Source organism: Hippichthys cyanospilos, chromosome 13 (assembly GCF_059441005.1).
Source record: "Hippichthys cyanospilos isolate Australia breed blue-spotted pipefish chromosome 13, RoL_Hcya_1.0, whole genome shotgun sequence".
Classification (NCBI taxonomy): domain Eukaryota; kingdom Metazoa; phylum Chordata; class Actinopteri; order Syngnathiformes; family Syngnathidae; genus Hippichthys; species Hippichthys cyanospilos.
The window spans coordinates 12,053,963-12,077,469 of NC_142381.1; the positions used below are offsets into that span (position 1 = coordinate 12,053,963).

Genomic DNA, 23,507 nt, shown 5'->3' on the forward strand with positions numbered 1-23,507 from the left:
TGCTGAGTTTAGACCATTCAAGAGCAATCCTAATCTGGCATCCTACACATTCATAGTTTTACACAAGCAAGAATTTGTTTTCATTAAGATTCCTATGTTCTGAAGTTTAACCAACATTTTAACTAATATATACTAATATTAACTGTTTAAAGTCAGTATGCATTCTTGACTGAACATTTGTACATGATATTTTGGATTTGAAAAAACCAAACATGTAAATTCACGTTTGTTGGGTTTATTGCTTCGATATTATATGTAGGAAGGCAAAGACGCAAAATCTTATCTTATTGCATGGTGTTGGCTGAATCCTTTTAGCTGTCAATCATCACCAAAACAATGAAAAGAATAACAATTTTGTTTGAATTTAGTGTCAAAAATCAAATCATCTACAAATAATAATCCCCCCAAGGCAACATAATGTTTGAGTTACATGGAATTGCGAAATCTTGTCAACACAACAAGCTTCAGACTTCACTGCATGTGAAGCTGTCCTTGGTTTCAGCAGAGAGAGGACGGACATCTGTTAGCAGGAGAATGTCAAGTGATACGACAAATGAAAGGATCTGAATTCCATCTGGCTTGACCTTCTGATCAATGCACTCCTTTTTAGTGCCGCCGGCCTAGAGCAAACCGTGCTCCTTTTCCAGACTAATAAAGACAACACCAAAGCTGCTACTGTGCTGGACTGTCAATACCTTTAACACCCCCATTGATTCTCATTACGGTTAATGGTTTCTTTGCTGAAGGGGTTTAAGGTGGGGTTGGAATGATTACTGTGGTTGTGGTGATTTCCACAAATGTGGGCAGACATTTGATGTATTTTGACCCTGATTGGGTTAATCATGAAAGACTATGGCACTTTTTATTTTGTTCCTACTTATATTTTAGTCACCCATTGGATAGTACCATTTGGTCCCTCCATGATGCATAGTGTCCTCACAGTTGTGAGATTGTTGTTTTTTTGATTCCAGGGACCATACTTCCTCTGTGGATTTTTTGTTTGATGAAAGGATGATGATATCCTTCATTCATTTTTGCCCTAAGACGTAGTTACTAGATATTCGTTAGGGGTGAACCGAATCCTTGAGTACCTCTTTTCAAGATGAGCGCTCAAAGTATGTTTGTTTTTTTTTTTTCTGCCTCGGGTAACTGTCAGGAAGAAATTAAGCTATCATAGCACTAATTATTCATGTTATGGAATGACTCCAACACGATAAGAAGGCTCACTAAACGGTACCTTCCCAAGTAACAAATGAACATCAACGCATTATTAGAACTTACTCATCTGTGCTGTTTTAGCCAGCAAAATTCACTATTGTGGATTTAATGTCACTTTGATATTTGTCTAAAATCTCACTAAGTTTTTATAAAAAGTTTTTATAAATTAAAATTGTCTGCTGTTATCCACAGTTCTCTATTTTTGTTTGAAAAAAAATATTGGATATCTAAACATGAAATATTTATTTGTAATATCAATCAGAAACTTTTCATTGTTTTCTGTATTCATAATTATTCTTTAACCAAGCAAAAATATGTGTACATATATTTTATTTTTTGCAAATACTCAATCATTCGATAGACTTTTCAAATGTAAATATGCATTTATTTATTCATAGCCTTAAACTTCAGCTAGCCAATGGAGCTTCATTTATTCAACCTAATTAGTGATCGCCCCCGGAAGGCTTGTCTCTTTGGGGTTATCAGATTCTTTGTGTACTTCTCTTGAGATTGTCTCCATGGATCACTGTTCTCTGCTGCCTTTTGCATCCCCCCCCCTCCTCACTGACATGCATAGGGATTACTGCAAAACTATCTCTTCATCATTCCAGCAAATGTAAGCGGCATTCACAGGTCTTCGCTGACAATCGCGAGAAGGAATAACAATGCCACGGAGGGTCATGTGTTATTATGTGCTTAATAACACAAGGTCAACATCCAAATTGTGAGAAAGGGAAGATGGTTTTCTAGATCATTATGTGGCTACGGGGACTTAATCATCACATTAATATTCACACTCCTTCCTCGTGCCGGAAAGATGCTTGTACTAGTTTAATGTTACGAAGATAATGTTGCAGAGTATTTATTCTACTTGATTTCGGTAGTGCTGCTTTTGCCTCTATTACAGTATTCTAAAATAAACTTAGTTGTATCTGAATATGCATCAGATTTGAATTTATACAAAAAAATGCATTTTGATTTGGAAATTGCTCAAGGTAAAGTATACTTTGGACTCAGTGATTTGTCTGCCTATGTAATTCTTTGGAGCAAATATTTTAGGTAATTTTTATTTGGACCCAATTCAATTTTTGTTTTTGTTAACAGATTTGATCTTCATCATTGGCCAATAATGGTATGCTTTCTACACTTTTCAGATGCTGAGAAGTGCATTGGTAACTGCAGCTTTCCTTTCCTACACGCAAGAGATGTTCAGTAAGTACGTACTTTGTTGTTCATTGTCATATAAGAAATGATAAGTAATTATTGTTATAAACTGAGCATTTTTACAAAAAAGCAGGGATCAGCAAGAATTGATGCAAATCATTGATATTGCGTTGTGATGGGGAACTTTAATGTATCGAATGGGAGAGTACACCGCACCTAATGAAGTGTATGCATCTTGATAAACTATTCAATAAGAGGAATGATCTCTGCTACAGTTTACAGATTAGCCCGATTCCCTTTTTATGTTTACATTTGGATGCTAGATCAATATTTTTGCTGCGTTCTGCTTAATAAAAAGAAAACATTTTGAAAACTGTATATCAAGCATTAGTTTATAATACAAATTTTGTAAACATCCTGTCTCGTTCTTGTGGACTCAATCTTTTGAGGCATCTCGCCTTGTGGGATTTGTGTCTTGTCCCATCCCTATCTGCCATATAGTGTCAATATTCCTCCTTGGTTGAAAAGAGAAAAGGACCTACTGCCATCGTTGAAGGTCATTTTGTGGATAGTGTAGTCATGCAGTTAAGGCCAGATTCTGTTGTGTAAACAAAATTTCCAAAGCACGTTAAGTCACAACTGTCCTTCGCTAACATGAAGGACATGGGGATATAAGAAACCAGTTTAAGTTGGATATATACCACCTGTTCCCAGAAACTCTGTGGATTCCCTGTCAGGCTGTTGTGGGATTCAGCAGCCATGGTGTCGCTTTAATTGCCTGTTGCCTACAAACTAACTAAAGGGGGATGGAGGATGTAAGATGAATTTCAAATAGATCTCTCTGAGTGGACCCAGTGCCTTCATCTGGGTACAAGCGTAAATTGGTCAAACCCCGCTCATTTGAATATTCTGCAGTGGATTTGGCTGTTGCAGCTCTAAACCGACAACCTAAAAGCAAAAAAAGCAAAACTGTAAGTCTCCATAGAGTAGATTCGTTTGAGAATCTTGTGGACATACCGCTTAATGGTGGGACAAAATTATTGAAGGCACTAAACCAAGCGTCTTAAATTTAAAACTTATATTTTTGACATGCTTGTGTCAAAAATCCAAATGGATCAGGAATTATATACTTTTTGAGTCCAAGCTTTCCGAGGCTCCATTTTTGTCAATTTTTCCACACAAAAAAAAAGCCAAACGTTGTGAGTATGAACTGTCCTTATAGTACAAGTAATGTATGACACGAGCATCCTTGGAAGGCTTTTATTTTGAAGTTCCTCCCAGAAGCATAATTGCGACAATGCTCAACCGACTTGATAATCCTTGGCTCCCAGAGTAAGCACTAAGCAAGTTCTGATCTAAACAACACGGTGTGGTTCTGAGTGCATGTTCACTCAGTGTTGTTCTGAATTGAGGTTCAGTTCAAGGGAGCTAAAACAATAAAGTCAAGCGACGACTGACTTTTTTTTTCCAATTGAAGTTCTTTGTTTCTCGATTGATGTTCTTTTTTTGTTGTTGTATTTTTTTGTTTTTGTTTTTTTGCAGGTGACCAACAAAAGCTAGGCGATCCACCGTGAGCGAAGCATTGAGCACACCTGACATAGATGATTTGCTTTTGTGGACTAAATTAAATTGTGGCAGGCTGGATGTGTTTGATACCTGTGCTCTCAGCCAAAGTTGTTTGTAGAGTAGTTTTCACACCTGTTGAGTGGGCAGCAAGTATTGGTACACAAGCAATGAAACAGTCATTTTATTTATCCTATGTCCATTTCATGACCTACTTAACTCTAGCCCTCATGTCCAAGAGCAGCTTTGACCGTACAAGACAACATTCGGGAACAAAACCCTTGAGAGCAGCAAAGCTTCTCACGAGTGGAATGTTCATCTAGCTCATGGGTTATTACCAGGAAAAGCTATTTGACAACTGAGAGCAGGCCTGCTTACGCGATCTGTTGGGACTGGAGAGCATATTATCTGTTTTTTTTCTCTGTCACCCCTGAAAACGTTTTACAGTCCAAGACAAATTGCTGTCAAGTTCTAATTTGCCGTAATAATAGAGCCATTTTCCATGAAGTGGCGTGTGCATCACTCTGCTGCATTTTCTGCCTCCCTGCTGGTATTTGCCAAGCCATCTACTTGATTCCTGTAGAAGGGGATGGAAGCTTCCTCTTGAACAGGGGTCACCAACATGGTGCCCGCGAGCCAAAGATCACATGAGTAGCTCACAAACCTGTTCAGCAAATAGCTTACAAGAGATACAACATTGGGGATTTTCTATGAATTTTACAAACAACTATATGTGTATTGCATTTACATTACATATTACATTTGATGTACATATTTACTAAAGCTGTTCCTTGATTATAGTCAAACTCTACAACGAAACCTGCGTGTGCAAAAAAATCCCCAACTGTGAGAAAAAAATACATGCATTCAAGCCTTTTTATCTTTTTTTATGTCCTCTTACAAGGAAAAATCCCCCTGTTGCATAATACGAAAAAAGTTGGGTTTTTTTCTGCATTTGCGTTCACTGTGGCGAAAACAAGCCTGCGGGAAAAGTCTAGGTTGGTTTATACCTGACGCGCTGGCACACGTTTTGCAGCACTGTATACTTGGCGCGGCTTTCCCCCGCCATCAGATGATATTCTCCCATATTATAGGTGGCAGTAAATGGAGTATATAGCATACAAACAACACTACTGTAATCTACAACAGAGGTAGCAAATCCTAGTAGATTCAAACAATCTAAATTCTTTCAAGCGTTTTTTAGCAGACTCCTCATCTCTCCCCAACGTGGTGTTCACCAGGAGTTGTTTATGGTATACTGTAAGTAGCTCTCTGTTTCAAAAAGGTTGGTTACCTCTGCTCTAGATTTTTGATTCATTGATTTGTGCAATAGATGTTGTTTGAAGCCTTGTCTTATCTGTGTTGACGCCTCATGACATCTGTCAAGGAATTTTCAACATTGTAGTTTTGAGGTGGAAAACATGCATTTTTTGCACTCCTATATAATTCAGTACATATAACTAAATATTGCATAACAATTTTACGTCAATGCTGACATAAGGACTGACAGGTTAGGTGAATAACACCTTGTTCGAGTGGCATCTGAATGTGTTGTATTTGGCAGCTAGCATGCATTTGGTCTTCAAAGGTTGACGTGTTGAAAGCAGAGAAAATTGGCAGTCTCGAAGCTGGTTGGTACAGTAGCTGGATAAATGGCTATGGGGTGCTTCGCCTCAAATCACACACTTATTAGGCTTTGCCAGTATCAGGTAGTTTTTCTGGACAGTATGTAACTTAAAAAAGAATAACCATTGAACTATTGACGCTGTTGTTGTGGAATCTCCGTGATGAAACTTTCCATTATCATACACTTTGAAAAAAAAAAAAAAATCAACTTCAACTAGTCCAACTTTAAACAACTTTGTACACGTGAAATTACATCTACAACTACAAAACAGGATAAATTTAAATCAAAATATTTTTTAAGCTGTCAGCAAAAAGTTATTTATTAATTTGATAATCAGTTTGCCAATTAATCATGCAGCTCAAAAAAGTTATTTTCTATTCCTTTTGTAAAGATTTCATGATGTCATTACAACCTTACAACAGATCATCGCTTAAACTATTTTTTTTTCAATTGAGAGCCAATGGCTCACCATGATTTTTCTTCGTTATTTGCATAGCTCGGCTACATCAAGTGCATTTATTCTCTCTTTGCCCCTCTCTCCCCCAAAATGTTTACCTGGCCAGTGTACCAATTCACTGCAGGACTAACACGTTAGGAGCAAGAACAGAAGCTCCCAGATTTTGAGGTGTGGGAAGCAAAAATTGTGACTGACACTATCTGGGAAGTACCAGAACTTAAAATAAATGCAAACGATAAAAATGTTGCACCTTGTTTTCTCCTGCCAGTCCTTTTTGTTGTGTCAGTTGCTAATTACAACACCTTCAACTCTGCTTCCAGTCTCTTGGACTTTAAAACGAAATACTGATCATTTGATTGCAGCTTGGCTCAGAACACCTACACACACTCCAGCTCTCACTGCAACACCAACACATGGGGCTCATATGTAGAGAGATTTCAGCTCCATCAACCACTAATTGGACTTTTTATTTTTTTTGTTTACAGTGAGCTCCTTTTAAACACAAACCTGTGAGAATCATTGCTCATAAATCCTGTATGTGCCAGCAAAGACTTAATTTCCTGATGTTGTTTGTCACAGTTTCCCTTCACTTCTGAAATACAAGTCCACATTTCCTCAGCTGGACAGGAAAAGTCGAGCCTCAGCTTTTTATATCAACTTCAACCCTTGCTCTGTCTAAGATAATAGCCGTAGCAAAGTGTAGCATCGCTACTGCATGCTGTTTTCCACTCAGTCTGCTTATATTGCTTGTTCTTAAAGATTAAGCACTATGACTGACGTTCCAGCACTGAAAAGTGATGGTACTTGAACAGTTATTCACACATTAGTTCAAATTAATGAAAGTTGTCTCCCTTGTCACATGATCCTTCGAGGAGAATTTCAATTTACACTCTGCTGTTTATTTTTGTCATCCCCACTGATTCGTACATGTGATTTTTTTTTACAGATAATGAAGAGGACGACGTGCTTTGAAAGTGGCAGATTTTTTTTTTCTATTCACTGGATCTGTTCAATCTAGCGACACATTAATACCAAACCGGCAACTTCTTCATTACTGTGTTAAACACTCTTCATAATGAAATATGGCTGCTTCCAAATGATAATCTCATGCCCCTAATGGAGAAATGCCATCAGCGTCTGGAACTCTTTGAGGCTTATAATTATACTGTAGTTTACTGTGAACTTGTATTACTCAAATACTAAACTCTTGACAATTTAAGAGCACAATGCAATTCTAAACTCTGACAATTTAAGAGCACATCATGATGTGAAGCAGTCTAATAGGGAAACCTTTTATTCAGAAACCATTTTCTCATAGCAAGCAATGGAATTTAAATAATGTGATTGTTTGGTAAGTGAGAAATGAGAAGCTCTCAATTGTCATTACACCTGCACAAGCATAAGGCAATGAGCTTGACTTACCTGGTTCAACCCGCCTAAGAAACATATAGAAAGAATACAAGAAAAAAAAAAGATGACCGTTAGATTTCAGAGGAAAAATACAGCAGGAGGCTAAAATAATAGTTAGGACCAAACTGTCGCTATAATAAAATGGTAATCATTGTACTAATATAAACTCAATACCTTTAAATGAATGTTGTTGCTGTAACAACGATACCACAAAGATTCTGCATCTATGTAACATAAAGCATGCAACGCCCAGCTTTGGTTTTTACACAGAACACACAGTGTGAAATAGTGCAGCATTTATGTGTGTTGTGTGACATACTGTATCAAATACCTGATTGACAGTGCCAATTGGTTTCAGCACAACCCAGCAGGAGAAGTGACTGTTAAGGTGTTAACTGTGTTAAACTTCACATCCTTAACCTGCTATCCTGGCATTCATCGTTTACACTGGCGTCATCCAGCTTTAGCTTTATTGGCAGTGACGTACGGTGATGTTCATGACGAGTGAGACACTGACTCCTCTGAAGTATGGAAATAAAAATATGAATCCATAGGGCTAGGAAGTAAAAAAGTTACTCGACTTTAAAAATAGGCTGACTAAAAATATCTGCAGTAACCATTTTTGTGTCACCATTTGTGTCACAGACCTTTTTTGCAGATGTATGCAATGTTGCAATAGCAACTGGGGAGAAACAGCAGTACAGTGTTCGTTGACCTTAAATGGCAGGGGGGTGGGGGCTTTGGAATAATTAATAGGATAATCGATATTAAAACGATTGAATAACGACAGCCCTAGAATCTAACATAGATGCGAAGCCTGTATTTCAACATTAATTAAAATATTTTGTTTTCAAAGCTCTCTGAAGCCCGAAGAGTCCAAGCAGAGTTTTCTGATTAATATTGCATTTGTGGAGTATGAATTATGCAGAAAAACTCACCCGTTTTTATCCATTTCAAAGGGTGACTATCTTGCCACTTGGTGTCAGCTGAAAAGGATTAAGTGACCGATTAAATGACCGAAATCAGAAAAGATGATTTTGTGAGTTTTAAGCATCAGTTTTACTATGTTGACTGTGAGTCCACTTATTTTAGCAGGTCCAGTTCCTGTTTTGGAAATTTGCAAAACATCCATTGTGTGAAATGAATGCTTTGTCTCTCCAAACTCCAGAAATTCCAAATGGGCAATCAATTTTCCACTGTACCTGTACACAAACAATATTACCCTTCATGCCCATCCTCATCTTCTCTGCTGCGCTGGTGTCGTGAAACTACACGATCATTAAAATACCAACTTCAAAACACCCGCAGCATAGGCTCCAACAACACAGCCAGCCGTTCAGCCAATGCTGCATTGCAGTATTGAGGCCACCGTGTTATTGTCGGCTTTCGGTTCACTTGCATTTAGCAGGTCAACATTAATTTGATATGTTAGCCATACACGCAGTGAATGTTCCAATGCGAAGCTGGTGGAGCCTGTCATTACTTCTCTCCTCTGGGAGAGACTGAAAATGACTTGCTGTCTTCACTGTGGGAACATCACGCTGCTGCCTTTCTCCAAACTCTGCTGCTTCTGGCTGGGCAGCCCCTGTATTAATTATTGTCCAGGATAAAAATAGGCTGACAGGCTGCCAGTTCTGGGTGGTCTAATGGTCCTGTCCGGTGCGCTCTCCTCTGTATGGCAAGGTGCTGTGGCGACTCTTTGTCCGCACATTAACATTGCCTTCAGCAGATGGGCATGTCACCTAGCAATAACACATGTATATTGATGCAATGGTGGGGCCGTTTTATCAAACCGCTTCAACGCACATTTATACTTTTTGTTTGGCTTGAGTTTTTTTTGTAATGAATTAAAAAGTGGTCAGGTTGCACAAAAGCGGCATTAAAGTTTGACATATCCTGTGGAGCAGTGCCAAATGCTTCCCTTGCTCACATTGAAACACATAATTGACTAGAGCCACTGATATGTTTCACAGTCAGATGCACAACCTTAAAGCCTCTCATTTCTCATGTGGCAACATGTCTTCATGCTCTCATTGCACCCTTGTGCTATGTGCTCCCTAAAAAATGAAAGCTAAGAGTTTATTTTTCACAGTAATCGTATTTTCTAGAATACGTACCTTCTTTATGCATAAATTATTTCCTTTTTGATGACACGTTCAGTGCCATTGTCTGAAAAAGTAAAGTGATATGAAATCACTGTAATTTAACATAAATGATAGTGATTGAGTGCTTTTTTTTTTTTTTTTTTTTTGCTCACCATTTCCTCCACATTTAGCTTTGCAGAAGTATAATCTTTTACCCACATAAATGAATACACTCATTTTGCCTCCATGTCTTGAAACAATATTTACTTCTGGCTCTTTTTCTGAGATGCCTTTAAGAGTGACTTTCACCGGTTTCTGCCCAGCACCAGTTGTTGGCCTAAAATTATTACAAAAAAATAACTCTCTAGGTTGTTCCAACAATCCCTATCTTAAATGAATTTTTACCGTACTTTTGCTAAATTCAATAGCATATAGCGGTAAGGACTATTGCTAATTAAAAGGTTTTCGTATCGCTTTCCAAAGGGATCTTTCCGTTCCCTCTCTGTCAAGTGTCTTCAAAAGTTCGGTGCACTTGTAATTTTGCTCTTTGCTCGTATGCCATTTTTAATTTCCAACAGTAAAAAAATGTTAACACAACTTGACTGTACAGTTCAAATAGGTTTTTGATTTGTTCCTGTTGGTGAGTCAGTCTGTATTAGTTTTTTCTTCCTACTCATTTTTAAAGAGCGAGGCGGCACATTAAATAATGAGTCTTTGTATCCAATCCCTCGCCCACCTTGAAAAGCATAACATATGCCTGTTGAATATTCCACTCCCCCCCCCCCCCCCCCCCCCCCCCCCCCCCCCCTTGATGGTTGTGGAGCAGCAGCTATTGTTACTGTGAGGCAACTACAAGAACCTGTCATCCTGTTCTTTTATTTTAGCATGGATTTAATTACCTCCGCAGATTTTTACATTGATAACATGATAAGTGTGTCCATCCTTTAGCAAACCAACATATTCATGAGCGTTTTAACTGCGGTAGTTTGCAGTCATGTCTTCTTTATATTTATCCTTTCTTGTCCCCAACCTGTCATCTATATGCAACCGTTTTCTGTAAAAAAAAAAAAAAAAAGCCACTGAAAATTACGAGTAGAGCCCTGGGAGGGTTATCTAAGTTGGCAGGCTCGGGTTCCATCACCATGCTAATGGAGACTGCAACTCATAGCAGATAAGACCCCCCGAGACAAAGAAGCAGTGCAACCTCGACCACCGCTCACAACAACGGGGAAAGGACTAACATCTTTTGACAGTTTGGCCCACTTTAATTTTACCTTTTGCCCTGGACTTAGTATAGTCTGTGCAAATTTCATGGGCGCATCTTAGGATATGATAGGATAAGCAACTTAATTTTTAGGTAAAACTTAAAGGACCAAAATTAAACTTTTCCTTTGGTTTTTTACCATGTTCCAATGTTAATTTCTCACCCCCTAAGTGTTATTTTCCTTCCTTGAGCCATTTCTGAGAATGCGTTACTGTATTTGTTTTTCACTCTCATCACCAGCCCTGTTCGAGCAGATAAAAGGGGTTTGCAAGAGGCGTGATGACATCAGAGCGACAAATGACACCCTCGTTTTTACTCCTGCCTTCACACTAGAGTTGAGGAGAGGAGATTTTCCATCCAGTTGGCCAAGTAAACAACGTTTCATTTACTAGTTACAAAGTTTTACTACATCAAATATCAAAGTGGCAAAAATGTATGTTTGTAAGCACACAGCCGTACAGCCAGCAGGCGTTTGTGATCGTCGTCATATCACGTAAAATTGCTATGAAATTACAAAAGAAAGCTGGCCCATAACTACACCCGATGAAGAGGCTATAACTCCACCATGTGCATTGGGGGTATTTATCGTAGAGCTCATTCATGCTGCATAAAGATTGCTTTGATGGTGCATTTTTTGTGCTACCTAAAATTGCAGTCGGGTGTTTACGTGCGACTTTAGTTACTTATTTTTCCAGACAAATCATTTGCGTTCCAGATTGTACGACCTTCAAATATTGGTTACAGTAATGACAAGATATTGGGTTTCCATGGCAGGCAGGCATGGATCACATAGTGTTTGGAGATGAGTCATCCTGGCCGTTGCCTCGAATATAAAGTTGAGATTTATTCATTTAATCTCAGGTAGGATCAGTAATAATGTATATTTAATACAGGAGAGGTTGAGAGTGGAAGTAGAGAGGCATTCTTTTTTGTAGCAAATAATGATTTATAGTGCTGGTACCAGGCTGAATGCTTATCTGTCCAAATGGACTGGGCTCAGCCATCTTCAGTAGTTCTTACTCTCTCCAGTATCTGAATTGGTCAATCGATCACCAGTGCATAAGCATTAAAAGAACAGGCCATTTGTGTTTGGACTCCAAGTGACAAATACCATTGCAGGAAAAAAGACATGGTAAGAGAAGCACAAGTGTATCTTTTTCATTTTGTTTTTATTTCCCTCTTCCATTTTTGTATGTTGTGTTTTTGTGCTTGTCTTGCAATAAATTAACTTTGTCACCGTGGCCTGAGATAATAGCAAGAGGGAATTGCTGAGCCTGATGCTGTACTCTGGGAGCAGTACAAGTCATTTCGCTCCAGCAGACCACTTAATCGCTCTGGCTGATGTAGACAGAGTTTGAAAATCCATGCGTCAATTGTGTTAGATGCACAGAAGTCTTTTTAGTGACTGCAGGACAAGGAAGCTAATACAGTGCCAGCTCAATTGGCAAAGCCTTTTAAAGCAAGTAATGTTTGGAGTTTGACCAAATGTTGAACAATATGCTGGATATGAGCACCTCATTTGAACTTCATTGCTCTCCGTATTGAGGTACTAACAGTATTAAGTTGACGTTAAGAGGATGAATGTTGGCTGCAAGATACCATGAAGTAAAATGGTGATGGCCGTGTACCTTGACTTAATGTGGCCATTTCCATGAGAATTATTGAACTGGCAAACAGCGGCAGTTTTCAGCAGGTTTTCTCTGGGTTCTTCTTATGGCTGCCGTTTGTGATGTTTGATGTAGGGCTGGGCAATCAATCAAATTTGAATTATTCGTCATTTCCTGCAGTATTTTTAACCATTTTGGGGTCAGTTTCTATCATTCTCACAATATTTTAGGCAAGGGATGGCCCCCGTGTACTGTGATAACTGTGGTCAACCCAAGTTGAACTTTGGCATGTTGGCAGAATCTGGGTGAAATTTCAGCTCCGTAGTGTCTTCTTTCAATGTATTCCCTTTGATGTAAAATGCCTTTAATGTAAAGATCAAGTAATTGGACAAAATACCCCACAAGGATCTGTGAAATCTGGGTAACGTTTTTGTTACAATTAAAAAACAAAACGAAAAAAACACTTGTTTTCTTAACAATTTTTTAAAAATATTGAAATATGAATAATGCAATCATACTGTACGCCAAATGATATACAGTGGTCCCTCACTACTTCACGCCTCGCTCATCGCGCCCTAAGTCAATTGTGGGAGGCGCCCTGTGACGGTTTCCTGCATGCCAGGCAGACGAGGTAACCCTAAATGCACTTGCCAAAGAGGTCGAACTACTCCAGTACACATTTACTTAAATCTTAAATGATTAAACCTTATATAGTAACTGAACAGTTACCCCTTTCCATCTTTTGAAGTCTCGCGGCAGCCGCGGTCATATTAGCGGCGACCGGAAATCGAATTAAAGTGAAAGGTGTAGATAAGCTTACATGATAACAATGAGAGTTTACACTTGAAATACCATTTTTTTTTTTTATAAAAGAAATCTAGGTAAGAGATTTCCAACAGTCTGGTGAACGTCTTTGTTCCTCGCATTCAGGTCTATCCAACAGCCCGTGTGTTTCATGAGTGACACGGCAGGTCCCTCTAGGTCTAAGAGGCGGGAGTTGGTGCGGGAGTGGATTAAAACACCTGCCCTCATTGGTTGATGGTCGCCCTGGGACCCAATCATGTGTTTTATAGAAGTTCCCTCTTGAAATCATTTTTGAGTGTACTAATTACTTCACGGTTTTTCACTTATCGTGTTCCTAGTCCCCATTAACCGCGAAAACCGAGGGATCACTGTATTCCTGTAAGTCAGGCTCACTTTGCTATTTTTCTGTGTCCTGTAATTTGCGATAGCTCAGTCTAGTGGTTATTCCACTTCTCACCCAAAGTCACACCTCAGGCTCAAATAAAGATAAGCGGTATAGAAAATAGATGAATGGATTTTCCGAGTGTGAACAAAATAGCGAGTCGTCCCGTACCATTTTCTTTTCCTCAAAATTTTATCGTCACCCTTCATGAGCAGATAGTCTTTACTTCCAAGCAGCTCATATGGCTTATCGGGGTCAGAAGAGAAATGAGGTAATTAGCTGAAGTCTGAGGATTCTGCTTTGAAGAGACTCATGTGTTTCATTGCAGGGCTTGCACTCTGGTCAGGTCTTGGAGAGGTCATGCTGGATTATCACAATCATAGCCACTCATAACATGAGAACGTTAACAGTTGATGACAATCGAGTTACATATTTGCATTTGGGTCACCAATGAAAGCAGGGCCGTTGCAAGGTACAGTACTTCATTATGTGCGTTATATTGTGCTCCCCTACCTGATATGAGTACATGAGACAGCCCAATCTACAACGTTTTATTTTGATTTTGCACCGCAATCAAATAGTTGCCCCTAATTTAATGGGCATTAATGGAAATTAATAGATATAATAGACTTGACTTTTATGAGACAGAGGAGGGTGATGGTAATTATAATCACCTTTTCAGACTCGCTCCTTTGTCTTACTTTGCTTAATGAACATTGTGTGCATTAATTGAAGACATTTGATTTTAATCCACTCTATAATAACAAAATTATCACCCATCTAGTTCATGCAGAATATCCATCTGAAAGTCATTTTAAAACAAAACCCCTTCTGTCCCTCTTCCACATGTGCTCAATAGGAGTTGATTCTGAAATGTCTTCATTTAAAGAATGAGTGCATATCTATATTTTTAGCGCTCTTCAATGGTAAATACTGACAAATCTGATATCGCTCACAAATTACAATAGTAACTGAAGAGAAGAAACAACATTAGTAGTTTGTTAGCAAAAATGTGTAATCCATTGCAGTTGCATCAAAAACTAGTCTAGACCTTCTAAAAGTTGTTTTTCTCGATACATTCTTATTTCAAGATAAGAAATGGTACTCTGTTCGTCCTCTAGCTATGTAAAATTGTTTTTGTGCTCAGCATTTTTCAGCTGTGCTTACACGATGGAGGATGCACTCTTTGCCCCTGCTCAGCCCCTCTGGCCCCTGTGTCCTTAATATGATATATTTTGAGTAACATCGTTTGTGACATGTTGCTTTCCAGTTGCTTGATTTACAATATCCCCTACTGTTAAATGGAATAAAGAAAATAGAGAACATGGTGGTTTTTGTCATCCTCCTTCCAAAATGAAAACAAACAAAATATGATTTTACTGTATATCAGCTTACTATTTTGAATGCATGGATGTGGATGTTTATGAGAAACAAACACATGACCTAATCTTGAAGAAATGCAGTTAGCAGTCACATGACTGCTAATACTTATAGGTTTGGATTTACATACGTACTGTACTGTAGCATAGATTCACTTTTCCGCACTGTTACGAGTATAAAGCTACAATACAAAGACCTATTTAGTCAAGTTGGTTGGAATTTTGCCTTCACCTCCTGATTCAAAATTTAACATTCGAAATGTATCGTTAAATTATATTTTAAAGACTTTGCCACTCTTCGGTTAGTAATACAGCCTTGCAGATTTTGGATGTTGCTGCCATCTGTTTTGATTCCTGTATCTGGAAAAAACATGCTATGAATATGTTTGGGCCAAACTGTACTTTTTCACATAGATTTCTGAAGAAAAACCACTTTTGGAAATTGTAATTCCGGGCACAAGGATAGACAAAACATGTTTCTTTCTCCAAATTGAATCCGCCAAGTATATTTCTAGTCCATTAAGGGTATGCACGTAAAAATGTATCACATTACAGTCAGTCTGCATTTAAATGCATGAGAGTACGATACAGAGCAACTTGTCATGCCTCTGCATAGGGAATATGGTTGAGCTTTCACCGCAAGGATTTTTTTTTGTCTTCGGCCCCATGTGGGAGATAAGGCCCTTTAGTATGCAGGGCAAGGGAGCGCTTCTCTAAAGAAAAGGTATACAAGAGCTGCCTCTTAAGTCGCAATGACTTCTTGTGAAGTTGCTATGATTAATCCAACGCCGCGCTGTTTCTGGAATTCTGCAATTCCCGCTGTGGAGACAGAAAGATGAACGTGCCTACTGGGGCTACTATGCTGGGCTATCGTACTCCTCCATCACTAGAGGGGCTGCTTGACTCTGACTAAGCCTCGTCGAACGGAGGGAGTGCTCTTCTAATCACAGCAAGACATGGGTATCTGGTCGCATTCCATTCATCAAGATGAATAGTGCACTCAAACGTTTGAGCGGAAACACAAATATAAATGCAAAGCATAATGAGGTTGGTGTAAGTGCACAACAAACATTGCATCTACAGAAATGACTATTTGTCATTGATTTACCAATTAAACTTAAATAACAAAATGCAAACAGTAGAAGGAAAAAATATTCAGCTTACATGTACAAATAGTGAAGTAGACAATTATTTCAATGTCTTCCTGATATCGGTGACTGTTTCAAAATGTCCTAAAGTCTTAAGAATCATTGTGATATTGAACGAACATTTTCCCGATTAAAAGAGCCTCTACCTTCGCTGACACTCTCTTTTGTGTGACTCCACTACTCCACTAAAAACTGATTCTATATTGTGTTCCGCCCGTTACAGTTTTGACTTTGACATAACTGGCATACTGGTATGTCCTTCTTTTTCCACAAACCGCAGTGTTGTAATCACACTTGTGTTTATTACCCTTTTCAAAACCATAAGTGGCAGAAGACGGGGCTGTTGGTAACAAAGACTACATTATCAAATTGTTAACCCAGTAGAATATTAAAAACATGCTTCTAGTTAAAAGATAAAGCGATGTGCAAATGACGTCTTCAGGGTTGTTTGAAATTTTTCAAAAGCATGAAGAACCTCCCAGTCAAATTGCGTTACCAGTTATGAGCGCGCTACGAGAAGAGTTGGGTGAGGTTTGCAGATAAGTGCGACCTTCTTAGTGGCCCGAGAGCTGTGTTGGCCTGGTGTGACTGATGCAAATTAGCATCACCGGAGAAAGCCAATTACTGCGGTCATCATGTCATCCTTCGGAAGCCCTCTTGGTGGAATGAAATGCATTACAGTATTCTTGTGCCAGCGTTTTTGTATTTTCCCTTCACTGATTCCCCCAGTTGGAGTGCTAATAGCGCTGTCAATGGGATCCTCGGAGGGTCGTGCTACACGGGGGAGTCGAGGAATTACATTTTCTTTTTGTCTTCTGTAGCTAGTCAAGACAAAGCTCTTTTATTGTGACACTCGAGTGTCCTTGGATGACTGCGGAGCGAACACACTGCATTGCCAAGTTGTGATGTGTGAGAATATCTTTTCTGTCTTTTATGAAGTATCTAAACGACTTCTCATCAGCTATTTGTTTTCTTTTCAGAAACAGGCCAAAAGTGCTGGAATCAAACAAGACAACTGTGGCCCGGCCATGTACAAAGACTACAGAGCGAGCAGAGTCACAAGTAAGAGGCCATGGTGCGTGTTTGTTCTCAGGGTTAGTTCTGCATGAAAACTGCAGATTTTTCATGGGCGATGGGGGTGCCGTGTTGACATAGTGTGTATGCTGAGCTAAAAAAAAAAAGCACAGGGCTGCTATGGTTTAGAGCTGTCGTTACCAAACTTTGCTATTGCCCGCAGTGCTAGAAAAATTTCAATATTGCCTCCGTCCAATGAAAAGCATGCATTCTGCAGTTATTTTGAGATTTACTTGCTTTGAAATGAGTCTTTTTTTCCACATTTTAAAGCAGCTCCCAGGTGTCTCTATAAAATGTGTCAGATATTCCTTGGGCAAAAAAAAAAAATGAAGAGAATAAAGAATTACAGAACCCTTGATATCCATCTGTCACACCATCATGCCATTGGTGAGTAGTGTAGGTGTGTTTGATGCAATTAATGAGTATTACCATGACAACCCTGGCAGAGTCAAGGTATGCCAACAGCACCTTTTTGTCTATATTAAGCGACTTTCCCGACTTGTACTTTTCAAAGAAATGCAATGAACAAAAAAAGTCAACGACACTGTGAGGCTCCCTCTGAGAATGTCCACCTCTTTGGTGCTTGTACAAAGCCATTTTTAGAAAAGGTCAGTTAAAGAATGTACTCAGATGTGAAATTTCACTCAGACAGAGGTCTCGGAACTTTAGAGACCCAATTAAATGAGCTTTCTATAAATTGTCAGTTTAATGAGAATGTTTCTCAATGTTTAACTGCGAGAAATTCAGAGACTCCATCATCTACAGTATAGTCGATAATACCACCAAAAGATTTAGAAAAAGCGGAGAACGTCATGTGTGTAAACACAAAGGCAGAGAACCGACACTGAATAGCCGTAACCTTCAAGGATATTTCTGCGTGGGTTGAGGAACACTTCAGAAAACCGGTCAGCTAACTTAGTTCGTCGCTACATCTCCAAAGTATAAGTTACGACTCTACCTTGGAAAGCGAACACAAACAACATCCAAAAACGCCAACCCTTTATCTCTGCCTGAATCCATTTAAAATGGACAGATACAAAGTGAAAAAGCGTGCTATGGACCGATGAGTGCACATTTCAAATTGTTTTTGAAGATCATGGACATCGTGTACTCAGGACAATAGAGGAGATTTTTACTATCCAGATTTTTACCAGAGCAACGTTCAAAAGCTAGGATCTGTGATGGTCTGGGTATGTTAGTATCGCTTGGGGAATTTAAACATCTCTGGTGACACCATGAATGCTGAAAGGCACATTCAAGCAACGTCTTTTCCAGGGATGTCCTTGTTTATTTTTGCAAGATAATGCCAAGCCGCATTGTGCATGTGGCTTTGTAGTAAAATAGTGCGGGTACTAGACTGACCTGCCTGCAGTCCAAACCTTTCTCCCATTGAGAATGTGTGGTGTTTCATGAAGTGCCAAATCCGACAACTGAGACCCTGGACTGATTAAAACTGTAATTGTACATCAAACAGGAATGAGAAAGAATTCCACCTACAAAGCTTCAGCGTGTTGAGCGTTGTCAAAAGAAAATGTGACGTAACACAATGGTTTGCCCCTTCCTCAAACTCATTGGAACATGTTGCAGGAATTCAAATTTTCAAATCTATATTCAAAAGAAGTAAATATTTATACAAAACAAAGTTTATCGGTTTAAACATTAAAGCTTGTGTTGTATCCAATTGAATATAGGTCAACATTAGGTTGAAGAATGTTTTGATTTTTTTTTTTCCTATTTTCATTTCCATTTTACAAAGTCTCACTTGATTGGAATTGGGGTTGTGCTATTCAAACAAAGAACAGTCAGCAAAATATCATTCATTTATTGGATAGAAAGCAGAAGCGGCATCTGGAATTGGACCACGTACATGAGAGGTAATCAATGAGACTTTGGGTGTACAATATAAGCCAATGCTGTTTGTTTGTATTTTGGGCTGATATCAGATCGGGACTCTTGCTATAAACTGCGCTACAGTAAAAGGGAAACCCTTCATAATTGGCATCTTGGTGCCAGGGAATTATGTTGAAGCAAGTTGAGGAGTTTCATGTTGCCAAAAGTAGTGTGTTTCTGCCTCTTGTAGTATTTTAATGCCAAGGAACTTTGTTCAGCAGCTTCACTTTTTTGCACAGAAATTGTGGTATCAAGGGAATTATATTGAAGATATTTGTATCGACAAAAGTAGTGCTTTGCCATCGTCTTGTAACTTATTGAGAATTATTAACCTTTTTTGTAGGTTCACAGCAAGACTTATGACTTTTACTTATGAATAGTGGGGAAGCACTGCATTCTTTATGTTGGATGGTGATGATATTTTTATTGCCTACTATTATTATGCCTTTGGTGTGGAATGTAAACTGCTCAGGTAAGTGAACTGAATAAGAATTTCATTGGGTAGTGTTACTCTGTATATTACAAACTCTTGAATCTTGATATGCTAGATGAACTTAGTTGGCTGTTCAAAACTAAGAAACTTGAGTTTGAATTTGTTTTGCCTCTGAATCATCACTCTGCATTAGAGAAAAAAACAATCATGTGACCCTCTTGTGAAATAACTACAATGCAGTGCTTTTTTTTTCAAACAAAAAAGAAGAAACTGATTTCAGGCAGCATGACAGATAGAAAACATAGATTTGGGAAGCTTTAAAGGCGCCCTTTTTTGTTGGTCATTGCTATATGACTGTGTCCTCAGCCATTATTCTTTACGCAGCACAATATGGTGGCGATAATGAGCACTCAGTCTGATGCTTGGCCTTTCCTCCTCTGCTCCTCCCTCCTAGTCTGCTCAGCTTGCTCTCTTGCAGCTTCCTACTTTCTTCTCGCGTTTATGCCGTACACTTTCTCAGCTGTTTGCCTTCACCGGGTCAGGTTTAATTAGCTGCCTGTCAGTGTTCTCGCCTCTGCTGGTGAGGGCTGGGGATTTTATATTCATTTCAAGCCATTCTGCGTAAAGTTATTGAGTGTCTGTCTTTATAAATTAGAGTGAATTTAGACAATTGTTTGTACTTCTAATGCATTTTGTAGGGATTAGGTTTGACATTAGGATGCATATGATAAATATTTGACTTCTTTTCGTGAACTACGGAAATTTTGCAGTTTAAAAATATTTTTAATTGGATGATATTGTTTGATGTACTTCAACTCATTTAAATCAAGTCATATTCAAGTTGTTTGATAGTAATGCCCATTACAAACTTTTATTGCTCTCCACCAGCAAAATAGTTTTGCATGTCCAATGATGAACAATTGCATTCCATAGATTCCGGACAGACATCTTTGTTCTGGTTACACCCTTTACCCACATAAATCAGGTCACTTGATGAATGCCAGATCATTCAAATTCCCATGATCTAATATGATATCACGGCGATGATGATCAACAGATCAGTGTTGCTTTTGAAATGTTTTTTTTTTTCTTCATAAAAGAAGAATGCGTTTGTGGGACTTGAAAAGATGCAAATTAGTTTTATAAGTTATAAAATAGTAGTGAGGGATTTGGGCTTGGTTATTGTTACAGATGCGCTCTCCTGAATCAGACTTATAAAAAGAGGCTAATTATCCATTCAGAACACACAAATGAGCATTCGGCAATGAAAGTGACCCCCATACTTTATGATGCCGCATATTTTACAGTGACCAATGCAGCAGCCCATACTTGTGAAATTAAATTTTAGGAAGACTGTAGGCCATTTGAAAGCTGAGGTTTATTAAACTCTTGTTGATTCTGTAGATGTATATATAATTTAAGTATACTTGAAAGACTTTGCAAAAGTCATAGGTTTTTTTAATGATTTTTTCAAAGTATTTGATTTTCTTATGTTTATATAAAGTTTTATATGGGTTCTACATCATATATATATATATATAAAAATAAAAGATACGTGGCAATTAACTTTAAAGAAAACAATATATTATATCACAACTCTAACATTCAGGGGAAAAAATGTAATGAATTAATAGTTCAATGTTGACTTGCCCTAATGAAAATCATCTTATGGTTTAATAAAGGGCCTCGGGACCAGTGACTAGTCCACGGTATAGAATGCATTCCGCCTTAAATCAGCTGTGACAAGCTCTAGCTTCTTGTAACCCTGAACAGGATAAGCAGTGTAAAGTATGGATGGTTGGGTGGATGTTTTATCCGGTAATAGATTATTCCTATTTGTATTTCTCCAAGGGTGAAAATATTCCAAATATCAGTGCCCAGCAGCCTCCCAGAATGGATTGGCACAACTGATTTGTGCATGGCCAAATCACACAACTGCATGTTGTTTTTTATCACAACATTCAAATACAGCTTTGGTAATAGTAACAAAAAAAGATTATCCACTTGTTTTGCACACTTGTTTGAGAGCCATTTGCATCAATATTCATGCTAAGGGGCAACCTCTCTAGGAAGGGCTGGCCTCCTTTTAGGATTTCGCCTAATCCTGTTTCCAGAACAGATGCTGTTGTCACCAAAGAGCTGGAGCAACTCCCCGGTCTCTCGCTCCGCAAAAAGTGTGGCAAACACGGCGCCGTAGCTAAAAACATATTAACTCCAGTTGCTTTTTATGGCGCCTTGTTACTGTGCCACATCTCATTAAAGTTCACCCCGGTAAGGCCAGCGTGCCGGACACTGCGATGCCTGTTTAATGAGATGTGACTTAAGCCAGGGAGTCACCTCAACCTTTTCTCCGTCTGGATGATCTTCTGTTCGCCATTCATCAATGTGCTGGGGACACAAAGAGGCAGGGGGAAGTAATTAGATAAGTAAGGATTTAGGATGATAGAGGTCAAAATGGAACAGATGTGCTTTTCTCGGCAGATCTGAGGGGAACAAATGTCATTTTTCACTTATGCCACAAACATAGCAGTCATCGATCTGAAAACGTAACAACAAATACCACTGCAGTCTGTTTAAAATGAGCCGAACCTTTCCAAATGCCCCCCACCCCCGCTTTCCTTTACTTGAAAGGGCATCTTGATACGGCACTCCACATTTAGTTAAATGCGGACTTTGTGATTTGGCAAAAGACTCTTTAAAAGGCAGGATGGAAAGACGGCTTGGAGGAAAGGAAACCAATAAAACTACATCCTAGTTAAGAGAGCAGGGTTACCCTTCGCTCGTCTCATGTAAAAATTACAACATGGCAGTCAGAGATGAAACCGTGCTTCCATGTAATATGCAGTAATTCTTCCTGAATTATTCATTCCGTCAGCATTCCCCGTTCAGGCAACAAATGGGTTAAGCACCAGATGAGCTCCAAGTGGGTCAACTGTATATATGTTTCTGCTTTAATGTGTAAAGTACAGTGCATCGGCCCCCTTATCTGTTCACATACTGAAATGGCAAAAAAAAGCTAGTTTTAAAACTCAAATAGAATAAAAGAACTTAACCTTTGATGACACATTACAGAGGCAAAACTGATAGTCTACCTCATTTGTCATGTTTACCTGGCTCATAAAAGTACAAATCAGTAACTAAAGGAATCATTTGAGGCCTCACCATTTAATTGTAAGGCATCCACTGCAAGGTGGGATGCAGAATGATAGGGATAATGACAGCACATTGCAAGCTTGCCTGTCCATATGGGCCTATATACTGGTTGCTAAGTGACTAATCAGGAAGTAGCCTGGTGCCTTTTCTTGTTATTTTTGCAAAGTAGCCTGCAACTAGGGAATACTGTATATCGTCACAATGCAAAACCCTTGCTTTGTTTATTTTATGGAAGAGCAGAGTTGTTCAAAAGAAGCATATATGACAGCTGTAGTTTATATTTAGCTAACATTCTTTTATTCGTAACAACAACCGAAATTTGATTCTATGACTTTGAACGTACTCCGTACATTTAAAGTAGTGTTGATCTCTCCATGTCCGTGTTCCTTTCTCGACTATGTCGCAGCATTTGTCTACTGTCGCAAAGTTGAGAACAGTGGAACATGACAGTTATTTTTTTATGTTAAGTGCCGTGTGAAAAGTCATTCAATGTCAAAGACAAATGTGCAAAATTAAAATGCCTGTTTATGACTTGGAGGGTGGACGTTTCAATGCAATCTGTTTTATTTATTTATATATTTTTTGCACAGCCAGAATGATGTATCCACCTCACTTTCATTATTATATCACAAATATAGAAGTGTGGGGTCTGCAACTAGTCCCAGCACTCTTAAATGAACCTAAAAGCAAGCTTTCATCTTGTGAGTCAAATTAGTGTTCTATTGGACTGCTTTTGCTACACTTAACAGGCCACACAGAAGCGGCGTTGTCAAAAGAAAATCCAGACATCGTTCCCGAGGGCCCCTGGAATTGAATGAGTGCACGCACTGGCTGTTACTCATTACTGCAG

At 38.8% G+C, this 23,507-nt stretch overlaps 1 protein-coding gene across 6 annotated transcripts in view; it reads left to right on the forward strand.

The window, feature by feature from the left end:
- enox2 (ecto-NOX disulfide-thiol exchanger 2) overlaps positions 1-23,507 on the forward strand; it is a 159,033-nt gene that overhangs the window by 7,130 nt on the left and 128,396 nt on the right. Inside the window, exons 1-3 of one of the 6 annotated variants that reach the window (XM_088431719.1) lie at positions 11,028-11,156; positions 17,088-17,169; positions 23,407-23,507. The exon at positions 23,407-23,507 is cut by the window's right edge and continues 10 nt beyond it. In XM_088431719.1, coding sequence (XP_088287845.1) covers positions 23,472-23,507 — 36 coding nt within the window. In that variant the 5' untranslated portion in view covers positions 11,028-11,156; positions 17,088-17,169; positions 23,407-23,471. Of the gene's footprint in view, positions 1-2,372; positions 2,435-11,027; positions 11,157-17,087; positions 17,183-23,406 lie in introns of those variants that run through there. The other 5 variants (XM_088431722.1, XM_088431721.1, XM_088431727.1 and 2 more) reach the window with 5 other exon arrangements.